Consider the following 21,814-nt stretch of genomic DNA (forward strand, 5'->3'; position numbering starts at 1 on the left):
ATAAGGCAATATGAAAATCAGTATCTTCAATAAATGAAGTAGGGGACCAAGAAGAAAATTGAGAGCGTTACCTGAGGAGCGGCGTTTGTTTATTACCTCTTTTCATTTTATTTTCTCTCTCTTGGATTCTCTTCTTTCCGGTCATTAACAGGTTTCAAAGTTTTTTTTTTTTTTTTTTTACAGTTAATTATACAATACATGTTCCATTGCGGCACTAATTTCGCTATGTAATGAAGCGACTTGCCAGAAAATCTATGACAGGTCTGGTAAAACTTATGCCTATCTCTCTCTTTACTATAATTAATCTCCAATTCTTTCTTCTTCTTCTTCATACGACTTGGATCAAAACTATCGGATTCAAATTTGCTCACCATTTTTATTTTGTGGTGATATCACCACTCAATTAAAACTTGCTACGTCATGTATAATTAATTTAATACTTAAAATTTATTTGTTTAATAAAACATCATGATTAACTATAATTATGTTTTATAACACATGACAGTTTTATATTAAGTAGTGGTATCATCACCAAAATATTGGTGGTGAGCAAATTTGAATCCAAAACTATCAACGTTTTTCAGGTTTCCGAGACATAATTGATTAATTAGTGAAACTCAAGTGTTTGGAAATCTGATTTTGAAGGTCCGGTAATGATTCCATGCTCACTCCTCTCTTCATTCGGTTTCAGTTCTCCAATATTTTCACTCCCTCTCTACATGATCACATTTCTGCACTGGAAATAGTATTACTGCGAGTGAATTTTTTTTATATAAAAACTCATAATAGCTTTTTAGATCATATAATCACCCCAACGGTTTGATTGCTAAACTGATTTAGGTACTTCATCCAAAGACAAAGATTAATAACTCGTGTCTAATATTAAGAACATATTGATTTCAATCATAGTTCAACTCGCTTTGTGATGCAATTCAATATCAAAGTTCTTTATATATAGTTTACAAATAAATAATATGAGTCTATTGAGTGCAATTGTATATACCAAACAGACGGACAAATGATCATGACTCATAAAAATGTTAAAATAATGGGAAAATGATCATTTACCCAATTTTAGGCTAAAAATTGCCCACTTGCTGCACCAACTGTTTTTTAACCTCATTTACCCAAAACACTCTAAGGGATTATTTCCCCTTTACCCAATTAATTTTTTTTTTTTTTTTTGAGACTTTTTTGCCCTCTCCTTATTTCTCACTTAGAGAGAGAAGTCACCCTCCACCTTGCTGTGCTCCGGTGACCAGTGGCCGACGCGGTCTCCGGCGACCGGTGACCAGACTCCGGCGAACGGTGACCGGATTCCGGCGACCGATGACAGGAATTCGGCTATTATTGCCCCCCAGTAATCATATTACTGCCCCCCAATAATCATATTAATGCCTCCCAATAATCATATTATTGCCGTCCAGTGAATTGTATGAACCAAATGAATACACTACAGGCACAATTGATCAATTTATAATCATATTATTGGCTCCCAGTAATCATATTACTGCCTCCCAATACAAAGTCCAATGTCTCTACTGCCTCCCAATAGACCACCAAAAATGCACATTTTTGTAGGATTCACAGATAATTTGACTTTAATACACAGAAAACAACATGTAACTTATCAATACACCACACTATAGTGATCCCTGTCCCTCGTATCAAAGTCTACTGGGGGCCAATAATGTTTCTACTGCCCCCCAGTAGACCATCAAACAAACCCCACAGTTTTTTTTACTGGGGGGCACCCATGCTTCTCCTGTGGACACCCATGCTTCTCCAGCCTGATTCCGGCACGATTCCGACCGGACTCTTCTTCAGTCTCTCACCTGCAGCCCTTCTCCGACCGGTCCCAGCCCCGACGCAGCCCATCTCCAGTCGCTCACCTGCAGCGCATCTCCGACCTGTTCCATCTCCGCCTTCGTCTTCCCCAGGCCCTCTTATCCAGTCTCTCACCTGCAGCCCATCTCCGACCGGCCTCAGATCGGTGATCCGTGATTGAGGATGGTCGGCACCAGATCAGTGATCGGCACCAGAACAGTGTTCAGTGATTGGCAGAGGTCGACGAAGATGGGGCTTGGGATGTGCTAGCCGGCGCCGAGATCGAGGTCGACGAAGGTGTTGAAGGCGTGGTCGCCACTGCCGGCTAGAGAGAGAGAGAGAGAGAGAGAGAGGAGGTGGAGATCGGGGGGAGAGCGAGAGAGTTTGGGAAGGAGAGAGAGACTGAGAGGAGATGGATGGGTTTAAATTTAATTAATAGGGGCTAAAATGTCAATAGATGTTAGATTGGGTAAACGAGGTTAAAAAACTCTTGGTGGAGTAAGTGGGCAATTTTTTGCCCAAAATTGGGTAAGTGGTCACAGCCCCTAAAATAATAGTCAATGATGATATTCAATTGCGAGCTTGAATGGTAAAATAGCTTCCATTTAACAATTATCTTAAAAAAATTACGTTGTTTTATTTAAAGGTTATCATGATTCATGAGTATTAATATCAAACTTGTTCAATAAGTAATGCACCAAATTTGTCGTCACTTGTGTCAAAATGCTACCTCTGAATAACGCGATGAGTAAATAATTCTTGTTTCATCAAGAGATGAAAAATGCATGTTAACAAAATATTGCAGTATATGAATGTGTGTATTAGCCAAAACAATGTTACATTCATACATAGGGTGAAACGTCACATAATATGGCCATGGACAGAAGTTGTGTCACACAACCACCACCTTAATTCGGACACAAACGCATATGTAGCACATTAGCAATTAAAAACTTCTAAAGTTCTTCCAGTGTTGCAGAGCATAGCGGCAAAATTTTTTTAACGTTTTACTCTGTCATTTTTTACTCGGAGGAAGGCTTTTGTTTTTAATCCAAACGTCTCATAACGACTTCCATTTCTTACTTAGACCCATGTGCATTTTTTACTCGGAGGAAGGCACTGCTCGCTTCGTTTTGTATCATTGAATGCTCTGCACTCGACACGCGCGCCAACCTGGCGCGTCTCCAGACATCCAAAGCATTCATGCAAAACCCACCACACTCCTGTTGGTATATATAGTCGGGGTCATGGTGTGAACAGTGTGTGTGGGTTTTGCTTGAACAGGAGTGGGTGGGTTTAGGTGTTTCTTCTGAGTGCTTTTGAAATAAGCAGCAGAAGAAGAAGATGAAGAAGTACTTGGAGAACAAGCATCAAGAACAAAGAGCACAAAGCCTTTGTTTGTCAACACATGCTTCTGCTTCTCAAGGTAACAGAGCTTTTCTGGTTCAACGTATCAATCTCTTTTGTTCTTTTGTCCTCACTGTTTAATCGATATCTGTGCTTTTTTTGGTGTTATTCCAGAGACCATCGACCACATCCATGTGGGTTCATTCTATGAACTAGACCATTTAAAGCTTCCTGCTACTGCCTCAGAAGAGATGAAGTCGATTCGGGTCGTCATGGTACTCATTACTAGAACCCCGAACAATCTACTCATTTTCTTCTCCTAGTTTGGGTTTTGGTTTTTGTTTGTAATGGGTTTTGAATCTGGGTTTAATCGCTTTTCAGGTGAATGGAAAGTCTCTGTTCAAGGTTTCAGTGAGCTTTCCAAGCCTTCACTCTCTCCAAACCCATCTGAATGAGGAAAGCTACCAAAACCCAGACGGCTTCCTTCCTGCTTTCGACGAAAACTACTCTATGGCTCCACAAATCGCGTCGGAGGTGCTTTACCGGAGAATCCCACATCACGAAATAGCAGAGCAGAGCATGATGTGGAGTTTTTGGGCCGGACGGCGTCGTTTCGCTACCCGGAAAAGCCCATCTCCGTGTTGCTTGTCGGAGATTAAGCTCAGCGGCATGGTCCAATGGGGTAAGCGCAAACTAGTCCGGTGCGTTACGAGGCATGAGAGTCTGTCGAGCTCTGACCAAGAACAACCGGAGAAGGAAGAAACGGAGAAGGATGAAGATGTGAAAGAGCCTCGCTATGAGTTTAGGAAGAGAAAACTGGTTCAAAAGAAGACCAAAGCAGCGAAGCGTCGGAAGCAGAACAATCAAATAGTGGTTCATGACCGGACCCAGAATCAATTGGTTGAAGCCTCAATAGAGAGATGGACTGCAAGGAGGTATGGAATCAAGCATTTTAATATTAAGTTGGTTGTTTTGAATTTTGATGAGGTTGGTTTTCATGTAATGAGTTTTGTTGATGGAATTTGGGGTTTTAGGTATAAGGCAGCAGAGGAGAACATACTTAAGGTGATGAAGGCAAAAGGTGTTTGTGCTGAGAATCCAATACGGAGAGCACCACTGAGGTGTGAGGCCCGGAAGTTGATTGGGGACACTGGTTTGATAGACCATTTGTTGAAGCATATGGCTGGGAAGGTAGCTCCGGGTGGCGCTGATCGGTTTCGGAGAAGGCATAATGCTGATGGAGCACTTGTGTATTGGCTGGAAAGTGCTGATTTAATGAGTGTAAGGAAGGAGGCTGGGGTTGAGGATCCTTATTGGACTCCACCCCTGGGGTGGAAGATTGGGGATAACCCAACTCAGGACCCTACTTGTGTGAGGATGTTCAAGGAGATTTGGGAAGAGATAGCCAATGTGAAAAGGTAATGGGATCATTTACCTTATTGTTGTTGAATCTGTTTGGATTATAGAGTAGTGTAACTCATTTTTATATTAGGCATTGTTTGATATATGTGCCTTTTATGTAGATAATTTGCTTTGGTATGATTGAGCTTATGTGTTTTTGGTTTATACAGAGAGAGGGAATTTCAGCAGCAAGAGGATATAGCTATGGTGACCACCTCAAACTCTTCGCTGACAACTCTGGATCAGGGCCAAGCTTACAGTTCAGTAACCAATCGAAAGGTAAATGATGAGAAGTGATGCAAATCAAATGTATGGAATGGATAACTCTTGACTATTGATCATGATGATTGGTCAGCTTTTTATGGTTAGTTTAAGTAGGTAGTGCTACTTGTTTGATGTATAATTGGCAGGAGTCACAGGACAAATACACAGAACTAGCTGTTAGGAAGTTTAAAATTGAAGAACAAATGCTACAACTTTCTCAATCTTTCTCTGGAATTGAGGTATGGAGCATGAAATTCCCTGGAACTTTAATATTCTCCTTTTTTTTGCATTTGTTATGATTACATATATATTAGTTGCAATGCTAATGTTGACTTGAGCATCTAGTATTTATGTCCTTAGTAAATCACTTCCAGTCATAGATAGCATTTTGATTTAACTAGGTAGCATTCTACTGTCTGTAAACCATACTTGTGTGACATTTAGCAATGTACAAATTATTGATGATGAAACTGGGGAGGTTATTATTGTAGGAAGAATTGAACTCATTGCTAGAAGAAATGAGGGTGCTGAAACCAACCATGGAAGAATCAGCATTCGTCTACTCAGAAACAGCTGAAGTACCAATGCTGATATCGGACATAGAAGGAGGGACAAAAGATAAGATGGATTCAAGAGACAAGGATAGTATAGAGGACAAGGCAGCAAAGATAGAGAGGCTGCGGAGTAGCTTCAGGATTTGCAAGCCACAAGGAACATTTCTGTGGCCAGACACGAGTGCGTCTCCAAAGGGTGTGGTTCAGCAAACCGACTCTTTTTTGGTCCCCACTCCACCCTCAGTTTCCTCTTCCAACAAGTCAGCAACCCGCCTATTCCTTCATACACCAAATGAGCACAACCTGGGCTCCCCTCTGAAGCCATTGGCTGAGAGACGTGCAGTCAACACAAGCACTTTGAGCAATGTGACCATGCCACCTGAGAAGACAAACCCCCAGTCCCAGATTGACTCTATCAGCATTGGCAAAACCCTTAACATCAACCTCAATGAGTTCCCTGATGCCTACAACTCTGACTCTACTGCAATTCCTGAGGCTCTCACTTACCAGAGAAAGCATCAAAATGTGAGTACTAATGCTGATGATCTCTTTCTATGTTCTATATGTTGAATGGAAGTGCAGTTTAATTTATTTTACTGGATTGCAGATGGTGAAGGCCAAAAGGACCATGGAGCATGACACAGATCCAGGGATGGATATTATGGGATTGTTAAGGTACAACTCTAAGCATCAGCAAAGGTGGTGTTCTTCTTCTTTCACTAGTAGTTTTGAAGCAAATGGTGGGTAACTTAGGGATCTCCTACCCCTTCTTTGGATACCGGATGTTGATTTGGTTCGAACTCAGGGAGCTATATTATTAGTCGGAATTAGAATATGATCGAGCAATAATTGTATTTATATTTGATCATTGGAAAGTACTTTACATTGTACTCCAATGTATGGAGTTTTATGCTGGCTAAATTTTTCCAAGTAGGTGGGTATCTATTACCCTTTTTGGATCCAAAATCTGAAACAGTTATTGAGCTATAATATCAGTGTGACAGATATGTATGGTTTTGGTGGAGAGCTAGTATGAGGCAATTGATAGTATGATTAGCTTTCTAAGGCCAGAGATCATTTTTAGTTGCTTTTCTTGGTGTTTTTTTCTTTCTGCAAATCTCAACATACCCTCATTATGCTTGGTTCTACAATTGAACAGACCGTTACTTTAGATTGTTATTAAATTAGTGATAATGTTCCCGATAATGTTATGTTTATACATTATTAGTTTAAATTTGGGTCTCAGATGAAAATTGTTGAGAACTTGGTCACTCTTAAGAAGCTATAACCAGGGACAATTTCAATGGCACATGTAGTTCTCTAGCTTTCCTCATCTCAGAGGGTTTTTGGTTTACAACTTTTAGCACACTAGTAGCGTTTCCACAATGCTTCTTGAATTTGTGATGCATTTTGAAGATCATCTTTTGCGAAAGTCACTGAATTAAAACAAATTACAAACAGAATTTGTCTAGAGTTGCATACTCAAAAAGCTTTCCAACAGAGGGAATGAATTGAGGAAGTCAAATCATTTCAACGTCTTTATAGGAGCATACAGTAGCGCAAGCATCAGCAACAAAATCTGTTTCTCTAACTGATAATGCCTGGAGTAAGCCTCTGGATCTTCACATTCAAACCCAACAACTGCAAGTTAAGTCATTCTCTAGCTATTTCAACTCGAGTCATTCAATAGCTTTTCGGGGTACACCTCAAGACCACAGGTCTCAATCTGTATCTTGGACCATACGGGACAATTTCTTCCACACAAGCGTTGGTACTGCAAGAACAGAGGTTTACATTCGAAAAATCAGTTCGCTACTGATCCTATTGTGCAGAAGTAACTGAATCTATCACCGACACTAACTTAATAATTGATGTAACAATGGGGTTAAACTCTGAAGTCCCCGATAAGGTCGAGCAACATTCATGGTTAAGATGATTATCGTAACATTTCCATCTCCGAGCAAGAGATGAGATAACAAGACAGAAAACAATATCAAGTGCATAGTGCTTCTTGTGTTATTAACAGATACTGAACCTTTTCCATCCAATTTTGAACAGACATAGCAATGCAGCAAGCACATGAAGAATTTTAACAACAGAAAATTAAGATACCTCGTAGAACTTTTCAATCCATTCCTCACAAGTAGGATATCGGTATTTCGGCCTGTGATAGTCCCACCTGAAATCATCAGCTGATCTCGACGGAGTTCTAGTCAGAATAACCACAGCACCGGGAGGATATTTCTTGACAAGCTCATCTTGAACTTCACTAAGACCTAATCGAAAAGAATACATAAAGCCATTACTATGCAAACAAGAATTGATGTTGTTATACTGAAATGTTGAGGCTAGTAACATTCGTAATTGTTTGTGTTTTCAAAGAGAAAAGTAAAAAACAAAAAAAAACAAAAAACTGGTCCCTCGCAGGAGGAGGGCAATAACCAATAGCTACTAGCTAGTAAACTTGAATTTACCCAGTAAATTAAACTGGTCCCTTGAATTAGAAAATAGAATGAGAATTCTTACTCTTTGGTTTTGGGGGGGAACTGGATGATGATTCTGCAAATGGTAAAAGCAACCAAATAACTACGACACTTCTATAAAACCCGAACAATTAACGAATCATTAATTACCGTTAACGAATATTAAAACCCTGAACATGAGAGTATACTAACCCTTGGAACGGCGACGGAAAAGTGAACCGGAATCGGAGCAGGCCATGTAACTAGTCGAGGAGGGTTTGCCCGGAGTTTCTTCTGTATGCACTCGGGGGTTCATTGGGCTTCGGCTCATAATTCATTGATATATTCCAGACGCAGAGTTGCTGACGTGACGGAAGAACATGGACCGTTGGATGAGAAATTGCGGAAATTATGAAATTTCCTTTTAATTGAATATTAGGATGAAAGTGACGAAACATTGGAATTCTGTGTCACTCATCTATACCATAATAAAGCGAAGTGTTCATTTTTGAACTATTAAATTTAGTTATATTTCAACTGGCTCTGACAAACAAATATTAGGGTTAATATGATAAAAAAATAATAAAAAATTATATATCTTGGAGAGAGATTGACGAGAAATATCATGATATGAACACAACCATGGGAAGTTATCGGCGAACAATTGGGAGATGGATTCACCACGATTTACAGACTATAAAAGAGGGAAGGTGGATGATCAACCGAGAAAAGGAAAAGAAGAAAGTCAAATTCCCCTAATAACTGAAAATGTTGAAGAAAAATTTCTCATACATAAATAAATAGCTATTTTGGTCTCCGAGAAACAAATACAATGTGAACCTCTTTTTTTTTTTTTTTTTTGAAATTAAAGCATATATTGCCCATACTCAAAAAAAAAAAAAAAAACATATATTGCCAGGGGATAATTATCCTAGATGTTTACAGTCAAACTTGATCAAGTCCAGAATGAAATTTGGAGGGTGATCAAGCCAATTGGAGCTAATGCTAGCATCATATGCAGAATTTACTAAACAGTACGTGTGCTACTCTATTGCAACTTCTGGGAGTGTGCTGCAAAGTTACGTTGGGCAAGGAGAGTAACTCCCTTCGAATATTTTCAAGAAGTTCTTCAGTAGCAAAATGAGTGAAGTTCGTTTCTGCAATTTCCTGAATCACTTCGAAGCAGTTTGTCTCAATGATAGCAGTACCAATCTGCCACTGCTTCAACTGGTTAAGTCCTTCAGCGATAGCATAAAGCTCTACCTGTTTGGCCGAGGCAACTAAGTGTACAGGGACTACAAAAGCAGCTCGAAACCTTCCTGCTTTATCTCTCAATATTCCCCTAGTTCCTCCATGAGCTATTTGAGGCAAGAAACTCCCATCAACATTTAGCTTCCACCCACCCGTAGCGGCTGGTGTCCAATGCTGCTTTTATTTTGGTGAATCTCATCTCAATTCACTTCAAATGTATATATTTAAATGACTAAATGAGTTTTAAAAGTATCAAACAAGTAGACAAGATAAAAGTTATAACATATCTATTATCAAACTATTCATTTATCATTCACAAAAATGATAATAGCATAACAGTTTATATCACATTAAATAATTAAAACACTTCACATTATCGACATAACTCCCACATCAGTATTGCGAGTAACCTCCTTATTTTCTCAATCTTATGCTTGGTCTTGCAATCGAAAATTTCAATTTTTCAGCTAAATGGCCCTTCAACCTTTCGTCCATATTTGATATTTAAAACCGACCCGAAAAAAATTAAAATAAATAAATAAAAGTCCTTTTGTCAAGAAAGAACACGAAATGGGACTGTGAATCCAAAGCCAAATCCCTTTTTGGGCTGGGCCTGGAGTAGCTACAGTTCACACCTATATATAAAATACGCAATGTCGTTTTATTAACACCCTATATCCCGCTCTCGTTTACCGAACTCCTCGATAGTTAGTCTTCGTCTTCAACCACATCTCTCTCTCTCTTCTCCGATCTCAAAATCCATGGAGGCCATCCAACCAAACCCTATCGAAACCCTAGATCACCAACCTCCCTCCGAACCCCCCGCCTCCTACAACCACCACCCTCCTTCGGAATCTCTAGTCTCCGATTACAAGGACCCGTCTCCTCCCCCATCTCAAACCCTAGCCTCCCAGGCCGCCGCCGCCGCCGCCGCCGCCGCTGTCGAGAACGGAAATTCCGCCGACGCCGGCAAGGCGGTAGCTCTGCTGATATCGGAAAACGGACTGACCAACACCCAGAGCGGGACGACCGACCGGGAAGTCTCCGGCGGAGAGGAGGAGACCACGAGCAGGCGGATCCGTCGCAGCCGGTGGGACCCGCAGCCTGAGTCGGAGAACCAGGGGGATGAATCCGGTAGCGGGAAGAGGAAGAGGAAGTCGCGGTGGGCCGCCGAGGAGCCCAAGCCGGTGGTTCAGCTGCCGGATTTCATGGGAGGTATAGAATTCGATCCTGAAATTCAAGCTTTGAATAGTAGGCTTCTTGAGATTAGTCGGATGCTCTCTTCGGGGTTGCCTTTGGATGACAGACCCGAAGGAGCTAGGTCTCCGTCGCCGGAGCCGGTGTATGATAACATGGGGATTAGGATTAATACTAGAGAGTTTCGAGCGCGTGAGAGGTTGAATAGAGAGAGGCAGGAGATTATTGCTCAGATTCTTAAGAGGAACCCTAACTATAAGCCTCCGGCGGATTACAGGCCGCCTAAGCTTCACAAGAAGCTTTACATTCCCATGAAGGAGTACCCTGGTTACAATTTTATTGGGCTTATTATCGGCCCAAGGGGTAATACTCAGAAGAGGATGGAGAAAGAAACTGGTGCGAAGATTGTGATTAGGGGGAAAGGGTCTGTGAAGGAGGGTAGGTTGCAACAGAAGAGGGATTTGAAGCCTGATCCCTCGGAGAATGAGGACTTGCATGTTCTGGTTGAGGCTGATACGCAGGATGCTCTTGATGCTGCAGCTGGGATGGTGGAGAAGCTCTTGCAGCCTGTGGATGAGGTGTTGAATGAGCATAAGAGGCAACAGCTTAGGGAACTCGCGGCGTTGAATGGGACTATTAGGGATGAGGAGTATTGTAGGTTATGTGGTGAGCCTGGGCATCGTCAGTATGCATGTCCTTCACGAACCTCAACCTTTAAGAGTGATGTGCTCTGTAAGATATGTGGTGATGGTGGGCACCCTACTATCGATTGTCCAATGAAGGGTACATCTGGGAAGAAAATGGATGATGAGTATCAGAATTTTTTGGCTGAGTTAGGTGGGACAGTTCCCGAGTCAGCAACTAAGCAGACTGCTACTCTGGCTCTTGGCCCAGGGACTTCAGTAAGCAATCCTCCGTGGTCTAACAGTGGTGGGAGTGCTAGCAGTGCATCACATCCAGGGTTGGGTTTTTCTGGAATTAAGCCTACTACAAAGGAACATGACGACACAAATTTGTACATTGGATACTTGCCACCTACACTTGAGGATGATGGTTTGATCGGTATGTTTTCACAGTTCGGTGACATTGTGATGGCCAAAGTTATCAAGGACCGGGTTACTGGATTGAGTAAAGGTTATGGATTTGTGAAGTACGCAGATGTTCAGATGGCTAATAATGCTATTGCAAGCATGAATGGCTATCGGCTTGAGGGGCGATCAATTGCTGTCAGAGTTGCTGGCAAGCCTCCCCAGCCTGTTGTGCCTCCCGGACTACCAGCTTCAGCAATGCCGTCATACCCTGTTTCCAGTCAGCCTGTTGGTGCCTATCCCTCTCAGCAGTTTTCCCCAGGTGGTCCTCTTGGGAATGCACCACCTACTAGCTATGCGGGTACTCCGGTTCCATGGGGACCTCCCATTCCTCCTCCTTATGCTCCTTATGTCCCTCCCCCTCCTCCTGCTTCAGCAATGTTTTATCCTCCCATGAGTCAACCTATGGCTGGTTATGGTCCACGGTACCCTCCTCCCCCTGGTGCACCACCTCAGCTGCCCTCCAGTGAAGCACAGCAGAGTTACCCTCCTCCAGGAGTTCAATCTGAAAACCCTACCCAATCTTTACCAACTAGTATGTATGGGAGCTCTTTACCGGCAATGCCACCAAATGGCCAACACACTTATCCTCCATCTTCATATGGTTACTCATCTTACTACAATGCTGTTCCACCTCCCCCTCCCTCAACTACAGACCAATCTCAGAACATTGGTAATGTGCCATGGGCCACAAGTACTCCAGCTCCCCCTCCTGCTTCTTCTGCAGAGAAAGCAACATATGGTGCAGATGCAGAGTATGAGAAGTTCATGGCAGAGACAAAATGATGTGGTCCTTTGCTATTTCTCCACGTTGACAGGTATGCATTGCATGTCTTTTGTTTCCTTCTGTTAATACATGTTTGGTTTTCGTATCTTTTGGATGCCTACTTGTTTCTTTGCTCGTATATTTGATTCATATGAATAGGTTGGGACATTCATTAGTTGCATGTAAAATATGTTTAACCTGTCTTTAGAGCAGCATCAGTTATACTTGAGCAGAGCAATATATGGAGACGTCTCTGCTATCAAATGATTTTGAACATATCTTTTGAGTTTTACCTTATGTTTTACTGCCTAGTAATTGTGTTTTTATGAAAAATTTTGTCAAATTTTAAAGTTTTGGAAAAGTACTACTGTTTTTCTTTTTTAATTTATATTAGACTACTATTTTTCCAAATGAAAAGGTATAACTACAGAAGCCACAATAAACGTGTTACAGCAGTGTGCAATGGTATGAATTGTTGCTAATATAGCAATTTGCACCTTTAATAAGTATATACAGATCTACACAAATATTTGGCCGTGTCCATAAAATCTGTACAAAGTAAATTTCAAAAGATGGATTTTTATACGTTGTATCCTGGTTTTAACACCTTCGGCTCTCTCCCTCTTGCTTTGTTGAGGGGTGGGATCTGTTGAATGATGTGTATTTTCTAGAATCTGCTTTGCAGTAATTTTACCTTCTCCTTTTCTTTTCTTTTCTTTTTTGTTTAGTTTTATTTCATACCGGGGCTTTCACTTGGTCTTTTGTATATGTGAAGGTTCTTTACGGAAAAAGATGTTCATGCAACCATGGTAAGTATGTGGTCCCCAAGGAGTTTCTGGATATGGCACCAAAAAAGAAAGATGAAATGAAGAAAGACTTTCTAATGATTACTATTCTTTTGGTGCCAATTCTGTTGTATTTAATTAATTTATCTTAAAAATCGATGTTGTTTAAGAGATGATAGTAATGATGCATGGTTTATAGTTTTCCTTCTTATCCTCTGAAGGGGTACATCTTTAATTTGTCTCCATTCTCAGTGTTTGGATAAAGTCACTGCATAATTCATTATTATCATGTTATTTCTGTTCTTGACACTTCTCTGTTGCCATTATGTAAATCTTTTACAGGACTAACGTTTCTTGGAGCTCTTGTCAACGTGATTTCTTACCTCTTGCCATGACTTTGTTGGAAGTTTGGGACTCACATCTTTAACCTTGCTGTAATGTTATGACCTTTGCAGAGACTTGGCTGGAAGTTCAGTGATTGCTCTCATGTTGGAGAAGCCATCAAACCATATGATTCATGTTATTTTCGCTGCTTATGTTGGACTTATTTTTTTGTTATTTCTGTGATTGCTCCTAATATGTCTTGTTACTAATGTCTTTTTTAAGTTTTGTTCTGAATATTTGGTACTGATGTTTTATGATGTCATGTTGACCAAGTGGTTTTGCATCATGATCCGTAAACTCAGTGATTGCCTTTTCTGAAAATAAGAACCATGAGAAGTTTTGGAAGTCACTAGATTGGTAGTTTTTTCCTTGGGAACTTTTCTCATTTGAATGAAGAGGGCTAGGATTGCTTAGCTTCCTAGTTAGGTTGTGACTTGTGAGTACAAGGGAGTTTGAGCAAGTATGAATGAGTCAAGGAAAATTGTTTTCTTGGTAATTGGGTATATCCTAACACTATCCATTATGTTGTAGCTAACCACCATCTCCGTCAATGGTGAATTACTGACCCTGTTTGCAGAGGAGAATTTGCTTGACTTTCCCGTGACAGTTATGGTGTGCTCTGAGTTCAGTCATTTTAGGGATACCCTTCTCTTTGGGCTTTCAACGGTGGGACTTCTTAGAACACTTATCATCTCGGTGGCTTTAGGCTGCAATTATCCATGCCCATTCCAAATTTTGTATTCGTCTGTTATACAGTTGCAGCAATAACGAGTAGTTTCGTTGAGTTCTGTCTTCAAGCTATGTTTTGACTTGTACATTTTGGCCGCACTTCTCCTTGGAGCTGGGAAGTCCATACTCATATTCCTTTTTAAATGAAAATTAAGATTGGTCTTAAATAAAGGTTTTTGCTTTTTATGAGTATGTTTTACCTTTCCATGTTTTTCCAATAGCAACTGTTGAATATGAGCCTATACCGAATTGCACTAAATATTGATTCTCATCTTGCATGAAATGGGCATGTGCTGAAAAAGACGGACCCTAAGGATCACTTCTTTCCACTAGTCCTGGTTTCTGCAGGCATGGCCACGATCCAACTAATATTTCGGGGATGATTGATCAGATGGAATGTACTAAAATGTGAAAAAGACATTCATTCTCAAATATGTAGTTTGATTGCAATTACAAGTTCGTCTATGATATCTAAACATGAATTCGGTGATGTAGCATTCATTCACTAGAAGCATGGAAACAATGCTGTATTGATGAATCGATTGTAAAAAAGGAACTTGAAAGATGAGCGGTAGTAAACATGAATTCAGTAATGGCCCCTCATATTTGATACGACTCCGCACACTTGAGGTTACGTACTCCTATTATTTCATGGAGAGTTCACACTTAGATTTTGCGAGGATGTTCTTCACTTGCAAATTGCAATCCCCTAAAGATTTTGTTCCAAGTGTTGATGACATAAATATTGATCATCCATTAATTCAATCATATAATCATAGACTGCACACTAAAATAGATGATAATAGTAGAGCAAAAACAGAATCGAAATATAAGTGCACAAAATGAAACTCTCGAATTTTAACCCGTGTGGGTAAATACTAAACAGTGAATGCTCGTTCTAATAAAAAGAATACAAGTATTATCTGATTAGGGTTTTGTCGTATAAGTCCTGTTAGTCCAGTTGGTAAAGTCTTCCAAATCCTCTCTGAGAGGCGTCACTGGTTCGAACCTCTGCTCTGTTTTCCATCAATTTTTTTTTTCGTCTTCCTCTCCAACCAACCAAAACTCCATGGACAAAAACGAGTCCTCTGCTCCTCGCCGGAAGGTAAAAACCCCATCTCTCTGTTCAATTTCACACCAATTTCATCATTTTTCGTTCAAGGAATTGAAATTCCATCTCGAAGATCTGAAATTCCTTCCAATTCTTGCTCTGTTTTCTTGCAGGGAAGGTTCAAGCCCAAAGCTCAACCCAGAAAGCCCAAACCCACTGTGCTGACAACGTAATCGCAGAATTTCAAAACCCTAGTTTCATTTCATTTCTCCAAATTAATCCCCATTTATTTTTTCACACATTCAAATCTTTAACATTTCTGTTTCTGAATAATGCAGTGAGGTTGAAGATGCTGAGAAAGAAGAAAGAGAAGCCAAGGCTCTGCTGCGAAAGTTCCAGGTAATAATAATAATACATATTCTTTTGGGTAATGATTCCATTTATTATTTGTTTTTTTTTTCTAATAAGTTTTTATTGTTAAAGTTTTCTAATTCCATGTTTAATATCCAGAAATGATTTCTCTGTGTTTGGTACACATTGTTTTGGCTTTTATGAAAAAATAATTAAAGTAGGGTCCTGTTTGGTACACATTGTTTCTCTTTTCTTGTTTTGGTAAGTTGTATTTACCTTTACCTTCCTTGCTTGGTTACTTTTGGTGATGTGTAATGTAAAAAGATTGAAGGTAAAAAACTAAAAACAGATGGAGGATTTGTTTTTAGGCATGCAATTCACAGTCCCTTGGTTAGTGGAAATAAGAGTCTTTTTAGCTCATATGAGTTATACGCAGCACCTGAAGGGAAAAAGAACTGAACTGTAATGCCTTTCTCACTTAGTCAGTGAATAACAGCAGTATATCAACCCTATTCCTGATTAGCATAGGATTAGAAATGTGACCGATTAGATACTTCCATTTTGTTTGCTTTCGGATAGATTTATTCGATAGATCATTGATTTTCTGTCCCTTGCATTTACAGGAGAAACAGGCTAGACGTGCGCCTAAAGCTGAGAAAAAATGTAAATTCTCTCGTTTCTTATGCTTTTGCTGGTTAATTGGTTTATAGGTACTAGATTTAGTTTGATGCTATAGCCAATTGTTCTGTGCTTGCTGATCTGGTCACTGTAATGTAATTTAGTGAGCATTGTAGGCTTGAAGTCTTATCTAGTGTGCTTTCCATTCATGTTTTTTCCTCGATCTGCAGCTACTGTGCAAGTAGCATTTGGTCCAGGAGCTGCATCCTCAAGCTCCTTGAGGACATATGGGGTACCGAAGGTAGAAAATCTTGATCAAGGGAGCAGCTTGGGAGTGAAAGGCTCTGACAATGATCAAATTCTGTCACCTTCACCTTTGGCTACCAGTGGAGCTGGAACTGATGCACCTATGGATATTGATATTGCGGATGCATCAATTTCAAATGTCAAGAATCAATATATAGAGATTTGGGTAAGACATCTAATGTGACTAACCCCTTCTCCATTTCTGTTGCTCATCTCTAGTCTCTAACTCCTAACCGTTGGCTACTGTGCTGCTGCTGCAGGATTATGAGAACAGCAAATATCCTACTACTCTTCCGCTGAGGAAGCCATACTCTGGAGACCCAGGTATTCTCTTCAGATGCATTTTGAAAGTTACAGGACTTTTCTTTTCCATGCAATTGATGGCTTTTGATGAGTATAAATGTTGTTATACATAGTCTCTGATTTTCATTGTATGCAATGATGAGCTTATCAGTCGGTTCTACTCATTTTCTTTCTTAGACATTCTTAATGAGAAGGAATTTGTTGAGGATGCTGCAAAGGAGTATGATGAGAGTACTATAAATTGTGCTTCAGAACTCGGGCTGCTGGTGAGTGTTAGTTTAGTAATAAGAAATTATAAGAATCCCTTGTTTCTTAAACAATGTTGAGCAATTAATCGACTGGTAAAGGTGATGGTATGTTACTGATGATTGGTGACAGGAGCAAAATGCGAAAGAGAAGTTGCTCTTTGTTCAGCTGCCTCCTACTCTACCATTGGTCAAGCGACCTACTAGTGCAAAGGGGAAAGAGAGAGTCGGAAGCTCAGCACCATCAGAGAAGGTAGGGGCTGCAAATAAGGGCGGTAGTTTGGAAGAGTTATCTGAGGGGTATATGGGGAAGATGCTGGTTTACAAGAGTGGAGCAGTCAAGTTCAAGCTAGGAGATGCACTGTATGATGTAAGTCATACAGCCACTGACTTTCCTTAAACTAAAATGAAAGCACAACATTTGCATAGATGGACACCTAAAGTTCGGTTTTTCAAGTTTAAAAATCATGGTTTCATATATATGCAGGTTTCACCCGGTTCAGATTGTATATTTGCTCAAGATGTTGCTGCAATCAACACTGCAGCGAGAAAGTGTTGTGTTCTTGGAGAGCTTGGCCAGCGAGTTGTTATAACTCCAGATGTGGATTCCCTACTAGACGCAACGATTGAGTTGGACTAAACGCAGCGATATTACCTCATTCACAAAGTGAGGCTTAGCTAGTAGGAGATTGTGCACATGAGAAACCTGGTATTGGTAGATATGTAAAGACACTGTGCTACTGTGCTGAGTGGGATGTAAAGAGTCATAACCAGTAGTGTAGATTAAGAATTGGTAGGTAATATCTGATCTAATATGCTTTTTACCCAACTGTTCTGGGAACATAGAAGGCTATTATTGGTCTTTAGGGATGACAATATTTCTTGTTGTACTGTTATCATTAGAATGACTTCATTAGATGAGTAATCACCTATAGTCCCTGGAATTCATTAGATTTACTTGAAGCCTTGATGGTTAACATAATCGTGAGCTTACAGGAAGTATTAGATGAGTTTAATCACCTAGTCCCTGAAATTGATACCACCTGCATAGAATGCAAGGGTTCTTAGTCTATAATGCATATCATGTCTTGGTCGACAATGAGATCATCACCATTCTCTAGTCTCCACAAGCTGAAAGATGATATGAATAAAAATAATTTAATTCCCAAGCAGGATCAAAATATAAAAAAAATAAAAAAAAGAAGAAGAAAAGACAACAAATCAAATGAAGGGTGAAAGAGGCCAGCTATAAGATCAAATCATTTTTTAGCAGGAAATTCGAATCAAAATGGTGCAGGGCGGGGACTTCCTGCAGAGTCTCTGAACACAAAGGACCACGAATTTACTGGTATCTGAATTTGGCAGTTCACCCTTTGACCTACCTTTCTTTAGTTCCAAATTGAATTGGACAGAAGAACAGGTCGATGAGTTTTTAAAATACTATCTCTCTACTCCTCTTCCATCCGTCTCTTCTTTCTCTCATCCTTCCATCTCCTCTATATCTCTACAATGAGATCACCATTCCCTAGTTTACACAAGCTGAAAGTTGATATGGATAACAATAATTTAATTCGTAAGCATGATCAAAATAAATAAGATAGAAGAAATAGAACAATCAAATGAAGGGTGAAAACGGCCAGCAAAGAAAAAGTTTCGGTGTGCTTCTTCATGAAAATGAATAAAGATAGAGATTTGAGATGCAAACAAAACAAAAAATGGTGGGAGAAATGAAAATGGAGACTGGTAGACTCGACCTCGTGACCAGGAAGTTCACCCCGCATCTTGGTCACTGGTCAGCATACCCTCACAAGCTTTCATATACACTAGCAACAGTGCCCGCGCTTTGCTGCGGGATGTGAATCATAACCATGACATTTTTTATTACTCTCTAAACTTAAAAGGAGAGGATATAAATGATAGAACTGTTTTCATTACTGTAGATCATCTTAAACAAAAGATGATCTTAGTGTTTGAAAAATAGGCTATCTAAGTTTAAGGTTTACTTTGTTACAGTTGCTCTTGGAACATTTTTAAAAAATAGTTGGTCTAGTTATTCCAGGTGTATATTCACAAAAGGTGCTAGCCTATCCTAAAATTGCTAGCTCCAGTTCTATCCATACAGAAACTGGTGCAAGAGTTGCAATTATATGTTGCTTCAGTCAGTTTTTTGCTTATTGGGTTGTGCAGCGTCTGTTGATGACATTGCTGGTTCAATGTTAGCTTCCCTGTCATTGTGAAAAAAGAAAACGTAGTTACTGTTTTTTTTCATACACTTGAGCTGTCAAGAAAAATGAAGCTGAATGAAGAAATTTTTTGTAGATGTTTACCTGCAAGCTTTTTTGTCTGAGTCAGTGCTGAACAACTATCTTCTGCCTTTATTAGGGACTTTTTTTTTTGTCAGGAAGAGGTGGGCTAGTGTGTAAGTGGTTGGTTCATTTCCTGTTTGTGGCGTAAAGGTTTCCATGACTAGATAGATGCCTTTGACTATGAAGCCATTTGCTTCATTGATTTTGATCTGGAATATATGGATCTGGACTTTTGTCTGCTCTATCTCTTGTGGAACTGTCTCGTGTTAGATATGGGTTCTTGTTTATCAGGTCTTTGCATCTTGTTCCAGAGAGTTGGTCAGCTTGTTTTTCCAGCAGTTATAGTGTAGCTTCATTGTTTGGGACCTCAACTGCATAGATAAGTATGGTTGATATCAATTCATCTATGTGTAAAGATAAATCAGTGAATAAATGTCCAATTTGCTATGAAACTTTCAAGAATTCAAGAAGACTGCAAATAGCCAAACTAAAAATTCACAGGAAAACATTATAACAATCTTGATGAACTCAAGGAGAAAATTTTGAGGACTCAAAGTTAATCTCTATATGTCTGTGGTGTTTAGGAAGTCTGCAAATAGCCAAACTAAAACCTCACAGAAAGCTAAAGAACATGATTAAGCAAGTTCCAAACATGCTCAAAGGAATTGGATTTCTTTAACAGGATTATGTTAAAGTTTGTCAAAGTTTAGTATTTGATTTTTTGGTTCAGCAAGGTTTTTGTAAAAGTAATTTACATGATAGGATGTAAAATTTCAATACCATGATTGAGTGAAGTGATAAACATGTAAGAGGTACTTGCATGCCGTGTTCAAGGCAGATTCTTAGATCGCTGTTTTCTTACAGTTGTCGGTAACAATGTGGGCATGTTTCATACCACCAACCATCATGTGTTGCAAATCTGCAGATCAAAGCTTTGCAGTAGACCATTCGTTCCTGTGATATGTATGTATATAGGGAGAACATATTGGAGAAAAAGAAGTTAGCAAAGAGATGCAGAAATACAAATAGAGATTCTAGGCAAGATTAAAATTCATGATCATCAATCAAATTTCAAATCAATGTGTCTTTAAGAACAACCAAGTAGAAGTATGTAGATCTAATCCTTTTCAGTTTTCACTATATAACAGGAGGAAACACATGATAAGAAGAAATTATTTAAAAGAAAAAACATAATAAATATGAAAAAAGAGCAATGAGTGAATGTAAAAGATGCGAAATAAAGTTGCATCAGCACTAATTTAATAGTAAGAAGGATGCAGTTTAGAAATCTTAGAATGCATTGACAAATATTCAAACATACATTACCAAATACACTGTACCTAAATATTATAATCTATCACTTATAAATGGACTGTAGAAGCTTGTTGTTCTCAAAGACACATTCTGCATAGATTATTATGATCAATAAATTCGTATTGGTACTGCATTGGTTTCACAGCTGCAAGAAACTTGAGTGTATGTTATTGATCTTAGGACCAAAATCAGTAACGATAAAGAGAAATTTGTAGTAGGTTTCCAAAAGTTCAAATGTATAAGGGTACCAATAGTAAAAACCCCAAAACTCCTAACTCTTCTTATCTGTAGTATCTCAATCCAATGCCTGTTGCCATATTCTAAAGACTCCATAATGGATTAATTAAGATAATTTAATTAATTACAAATCAAAACAGAAAGAACACTGGAAACAATGTTTCAAAACAGGATAATACTTTTGAAAAGCAAATGAATATCTATATTATACATGAAATTATCAGACAAAAGAATTTTATCAAGAATATTAGCTAAGTTTACAAACATTGTAAACATTACAATGAGTTAACAATAACCTGTGATCTTCTTAACTCATTAATGAAAAAAAGGTATCAAACAAAACAAACCCAGATAAAGAAGCTTACATGTTAGAAGCTCTTGATAGTCTTCCCTAAACTCTTGCCCCCTTCAGGTAACTTCTTGAATCCAAAAACCACACCAGCAATAATACCAAGATTCGTCGTTTTCTCTGTTTCCAGTCCCAAACTCTCCCCCTTCAATATGTACAAAATCCAGATTAAACCCAAAATAACTATAAAAAAAAAAAAAAGGATTCAACCTATGAACAACTCGATCAAATAAGTTTCAAGTTAAAAAAAGCAAAATCACACCAAAACTTTCACCTGCACAAAGCGTGAAACCTGGGAAACTAATTACAGTATCTGAAGACATGCAAAATGACAACCAATTAAATTCCAATCGAAGAAAATAGAAAATACAAATCTTAAACCACCTCCAACTATTGACACACAGAGCTAATTGGATAAGCAATAATATCATCTCTTTTGAAAGCATAAATAATGTGATGAAACTGGAAGTGAGTAAACTAATGAAGCATTAAGGTGGCATAATAAATTTGGTTTAAATTCCAATGAACTGCCAATTAAGAGGCATTGAAAATAAAGAATGGTTTTTATTAACTGTTCTGTTCTGTTCAGTTCAGTGATTCAGTTTTTTCGGAAGAAATTCTTTTGGCTATAATTAATTTCCCAAAGTTTGTCATAATGCAAGAGTAGCATCTTTAAATG

At 39.1% G+C, this 21,814-nt stretch overlaps 4 protein-coding genes across 7 annotated transcripts; 3 read left to right on the forward strand and 1 right to left on the reverse strand.

Moving 5' to 3' along the window:
- Positions 1-3,080: 3,080 nt before the first annotated feature.
- Positions 3,081-6,454, forward strand: LOC112187976 (protein DYAD). 3 transcript variants are annotated; one of them, XM_024326972.2, is made up of 8 exons: positions 3,081-3,253; positions 3,349-3,449; positions 3,556-4,109; positions 4,209-4,592; positions 4,746-4,854; positions 4,995-5,078; positions 5,331-5,918; positions 6,001-6,454. In XM_024326972.2, exons 1-8 carry the CDS (start codon positions 3,172-3,174, stop codon positions 6,139-6,141), a joined length of 2,043 nt encoding a protein of 680 aa, XP_024182740.1. In that variant the 5' UTR covers positions 3,081-3,171; the 3' UTR covers positions 6,142-6,454. The 3 variants fall into 3 exon arrangements, with proteins under 3 accessions (XP_024182740.1, XP_024182747.1, XP_024182732.1); XM_024326964.2 differs by having other exon boundaries at positions 3,082-3,253; positions 4,986-5,078; XM_024326979.2 differs by lacking the exon at positions 4,995-5,078.
- Positions 6,455-6,856: 402 nt separating this feature from the next.
- On the reverse strand, positions 6,857-8,189 carry LOC112182002. The gene is made up of 4 exons (XM_024320428.2): positions 8,069-8,189; positions 7,920-7,952; positions 7,506-7,669; positions 6,857-7,167 (listed from the first exon to the last, which is right to left on the reverse strand). The coding sequence occupies exons 1-4, from the start codon at positions 8,184-8,186 to the stop codon at positions 7,063-7,065; spliced, it is 420 nt and encodes a 139-aa protein (XP_024176196.2). The 5' UTR covers positions 8,187-8,189; the 3' UTR covers positions 6,857-7,062.
- A 1,585-nt stretch (positions 8,190-9,774) lies between these two features.
- On the forward strand, positions 9,775-13,675 carry LOC112196318 (splicing factor-like protein 1). Of its 2 annotated transcripts, none has more exons than XM_024336664.2 (2): positions 9,775-12,209; positions 13,285-13,675. In XM_024336664.2, exon 1 carries the CDS (start codon positions 9,868-9,870, stop codon positions 12,175-12,177), a length of 2,310 nt encoding a protein of 769 aa, XP_024192432.1. In that variant the 5' UTR covers positions 9,775-9,867; the 3' UTR covers positions 12,178-12,209; positions 13,285-13,675. The 2 variants fall into 2 exon arrangements, with proteins under 2 accessions (XP_024192432.1, XP_024192497.1); XM_024336729.2 differs by having other exon boundaries at positions 13,398-13,675.
- Positions 13,676-15,030: 1,355 nt separating this feature from the next.
- On the forward strand, positions 15,031-17,854 carry LOC112178957 (DNA-directed RNA polymerase III subunit rpc4). The gene is made up of 9 exons (XM_024317241.2): positions 15,031-15,160; positions 15,280-15,335; positions 15,445-15,505; positions 16,081-16,120; positions 16,306-16,547; positions 16,642-16,705; positions 16,862-16,950; positions 17,063-17,299; positions 17,417-17,854. The coding sequence occupies exons 1-9, from the start codon at positions 15,125-15,127 to the stop codon at positions 17,567-17,569; spliced, it is 978 nt and encodes a 325-aa protein (XP_024173009.1). The 5' UTR covers positions 15,031-15,124; the 3' UTR covers positions 17,570-17,854.
- The last annotated feature ends 3,960 nt before the right edge of the window (positions 17,855-21,814 follow it).

The sequence above is a fragment of the Rosa chinensis genome, chromosome 1 (assembly GCF_002994745.2).
Source record: "Rosa chinensis cultivar Old Blush chromosome 1, RchiOBHm-V2, whole genome shotgun sequence".
Classification (NCBI taxonomy): domain Eukaryota; kingdom Viridiplantae; phylum Streptophyta; class Magnoliopsida; order Rosales; family Rosaceae; genus Rosa; species Rosa chinensis.

Excerpts from the sequence above, each read along its gene's own strand:
- LOC112187976 (XM_024326964.2), top strand. The coding sequence starts at position 3,172 with ATGAAGAAGTACTTGGAGAACAAGCATCAAGAACAAAGAGCACAAAGC. Across the intron at positions 3,450-3,555 it reads AGTCGATTCGGGTCGTCATG|GTGAATGGAAAGTCTCTGTT; the intron begins GTACTCATTACT and ends ATCGCTTTTCAG. Across the intron at positions 4,110-4,208 it reads GAGAGATGGACTGCAAGGAG|GTATAAGGCAGCAGAGGAGA; the intron begins GTATGGAATCAA and ends TTGGGGTTTTAG.
- LOC112182002 (XM_024320428.2), bottom strand. The coding sequence starts at position 8,186 with ATGAGCCGAAGCCCAATGAACCCCCGAGTGCATACAGAAGAAACTCCG. Across the intron at positions 7,953-8,068 it reads TTTCCGTCGCCGTTCCAAGG|AATCATCATCCAGTTCCCCC; the intron begins GTTAGTATACTC and ends TACCATTTGCAG. Across the intron at positions 7,670-7,919 it reads TTCCCCCCCAAAACCAAAGA|GTCTTAGTGAAGTTCAAGAT; the intron begins GTAAGAATTCTC and ends CTTTTCGATTAG.
- LOC112196318 (XM_024336664.2), top strand. The coding sequence starts at position 9,868 with ATGGAGGCCATCCAACCAAACCCTATCGAAACCCTAGATCACCAACCT.
- LOC112178957 (XM_024317241.2), top strand. The coding sequence starts at position 15,125 with ATGGACAAAAACGAGTCCTCTGCTCCTCGCCGGAAG. Across the intron at positions 16,706-16,861 it reads GCCATACTCTGGAGACCCAG|ACATTCTTAATGAGAAGGAA; the intron begins GTATTCTCTTCA and ends TTTCTTTCTTAG. Across the intron at positions 16,951-17,062 it reads CTTCAGAACTCGGGCTGCTG|GAGCAAAATGCGAAAGAGAA; the intron begins GTGAGTGTTAGT and ends GATTGGTGACAG.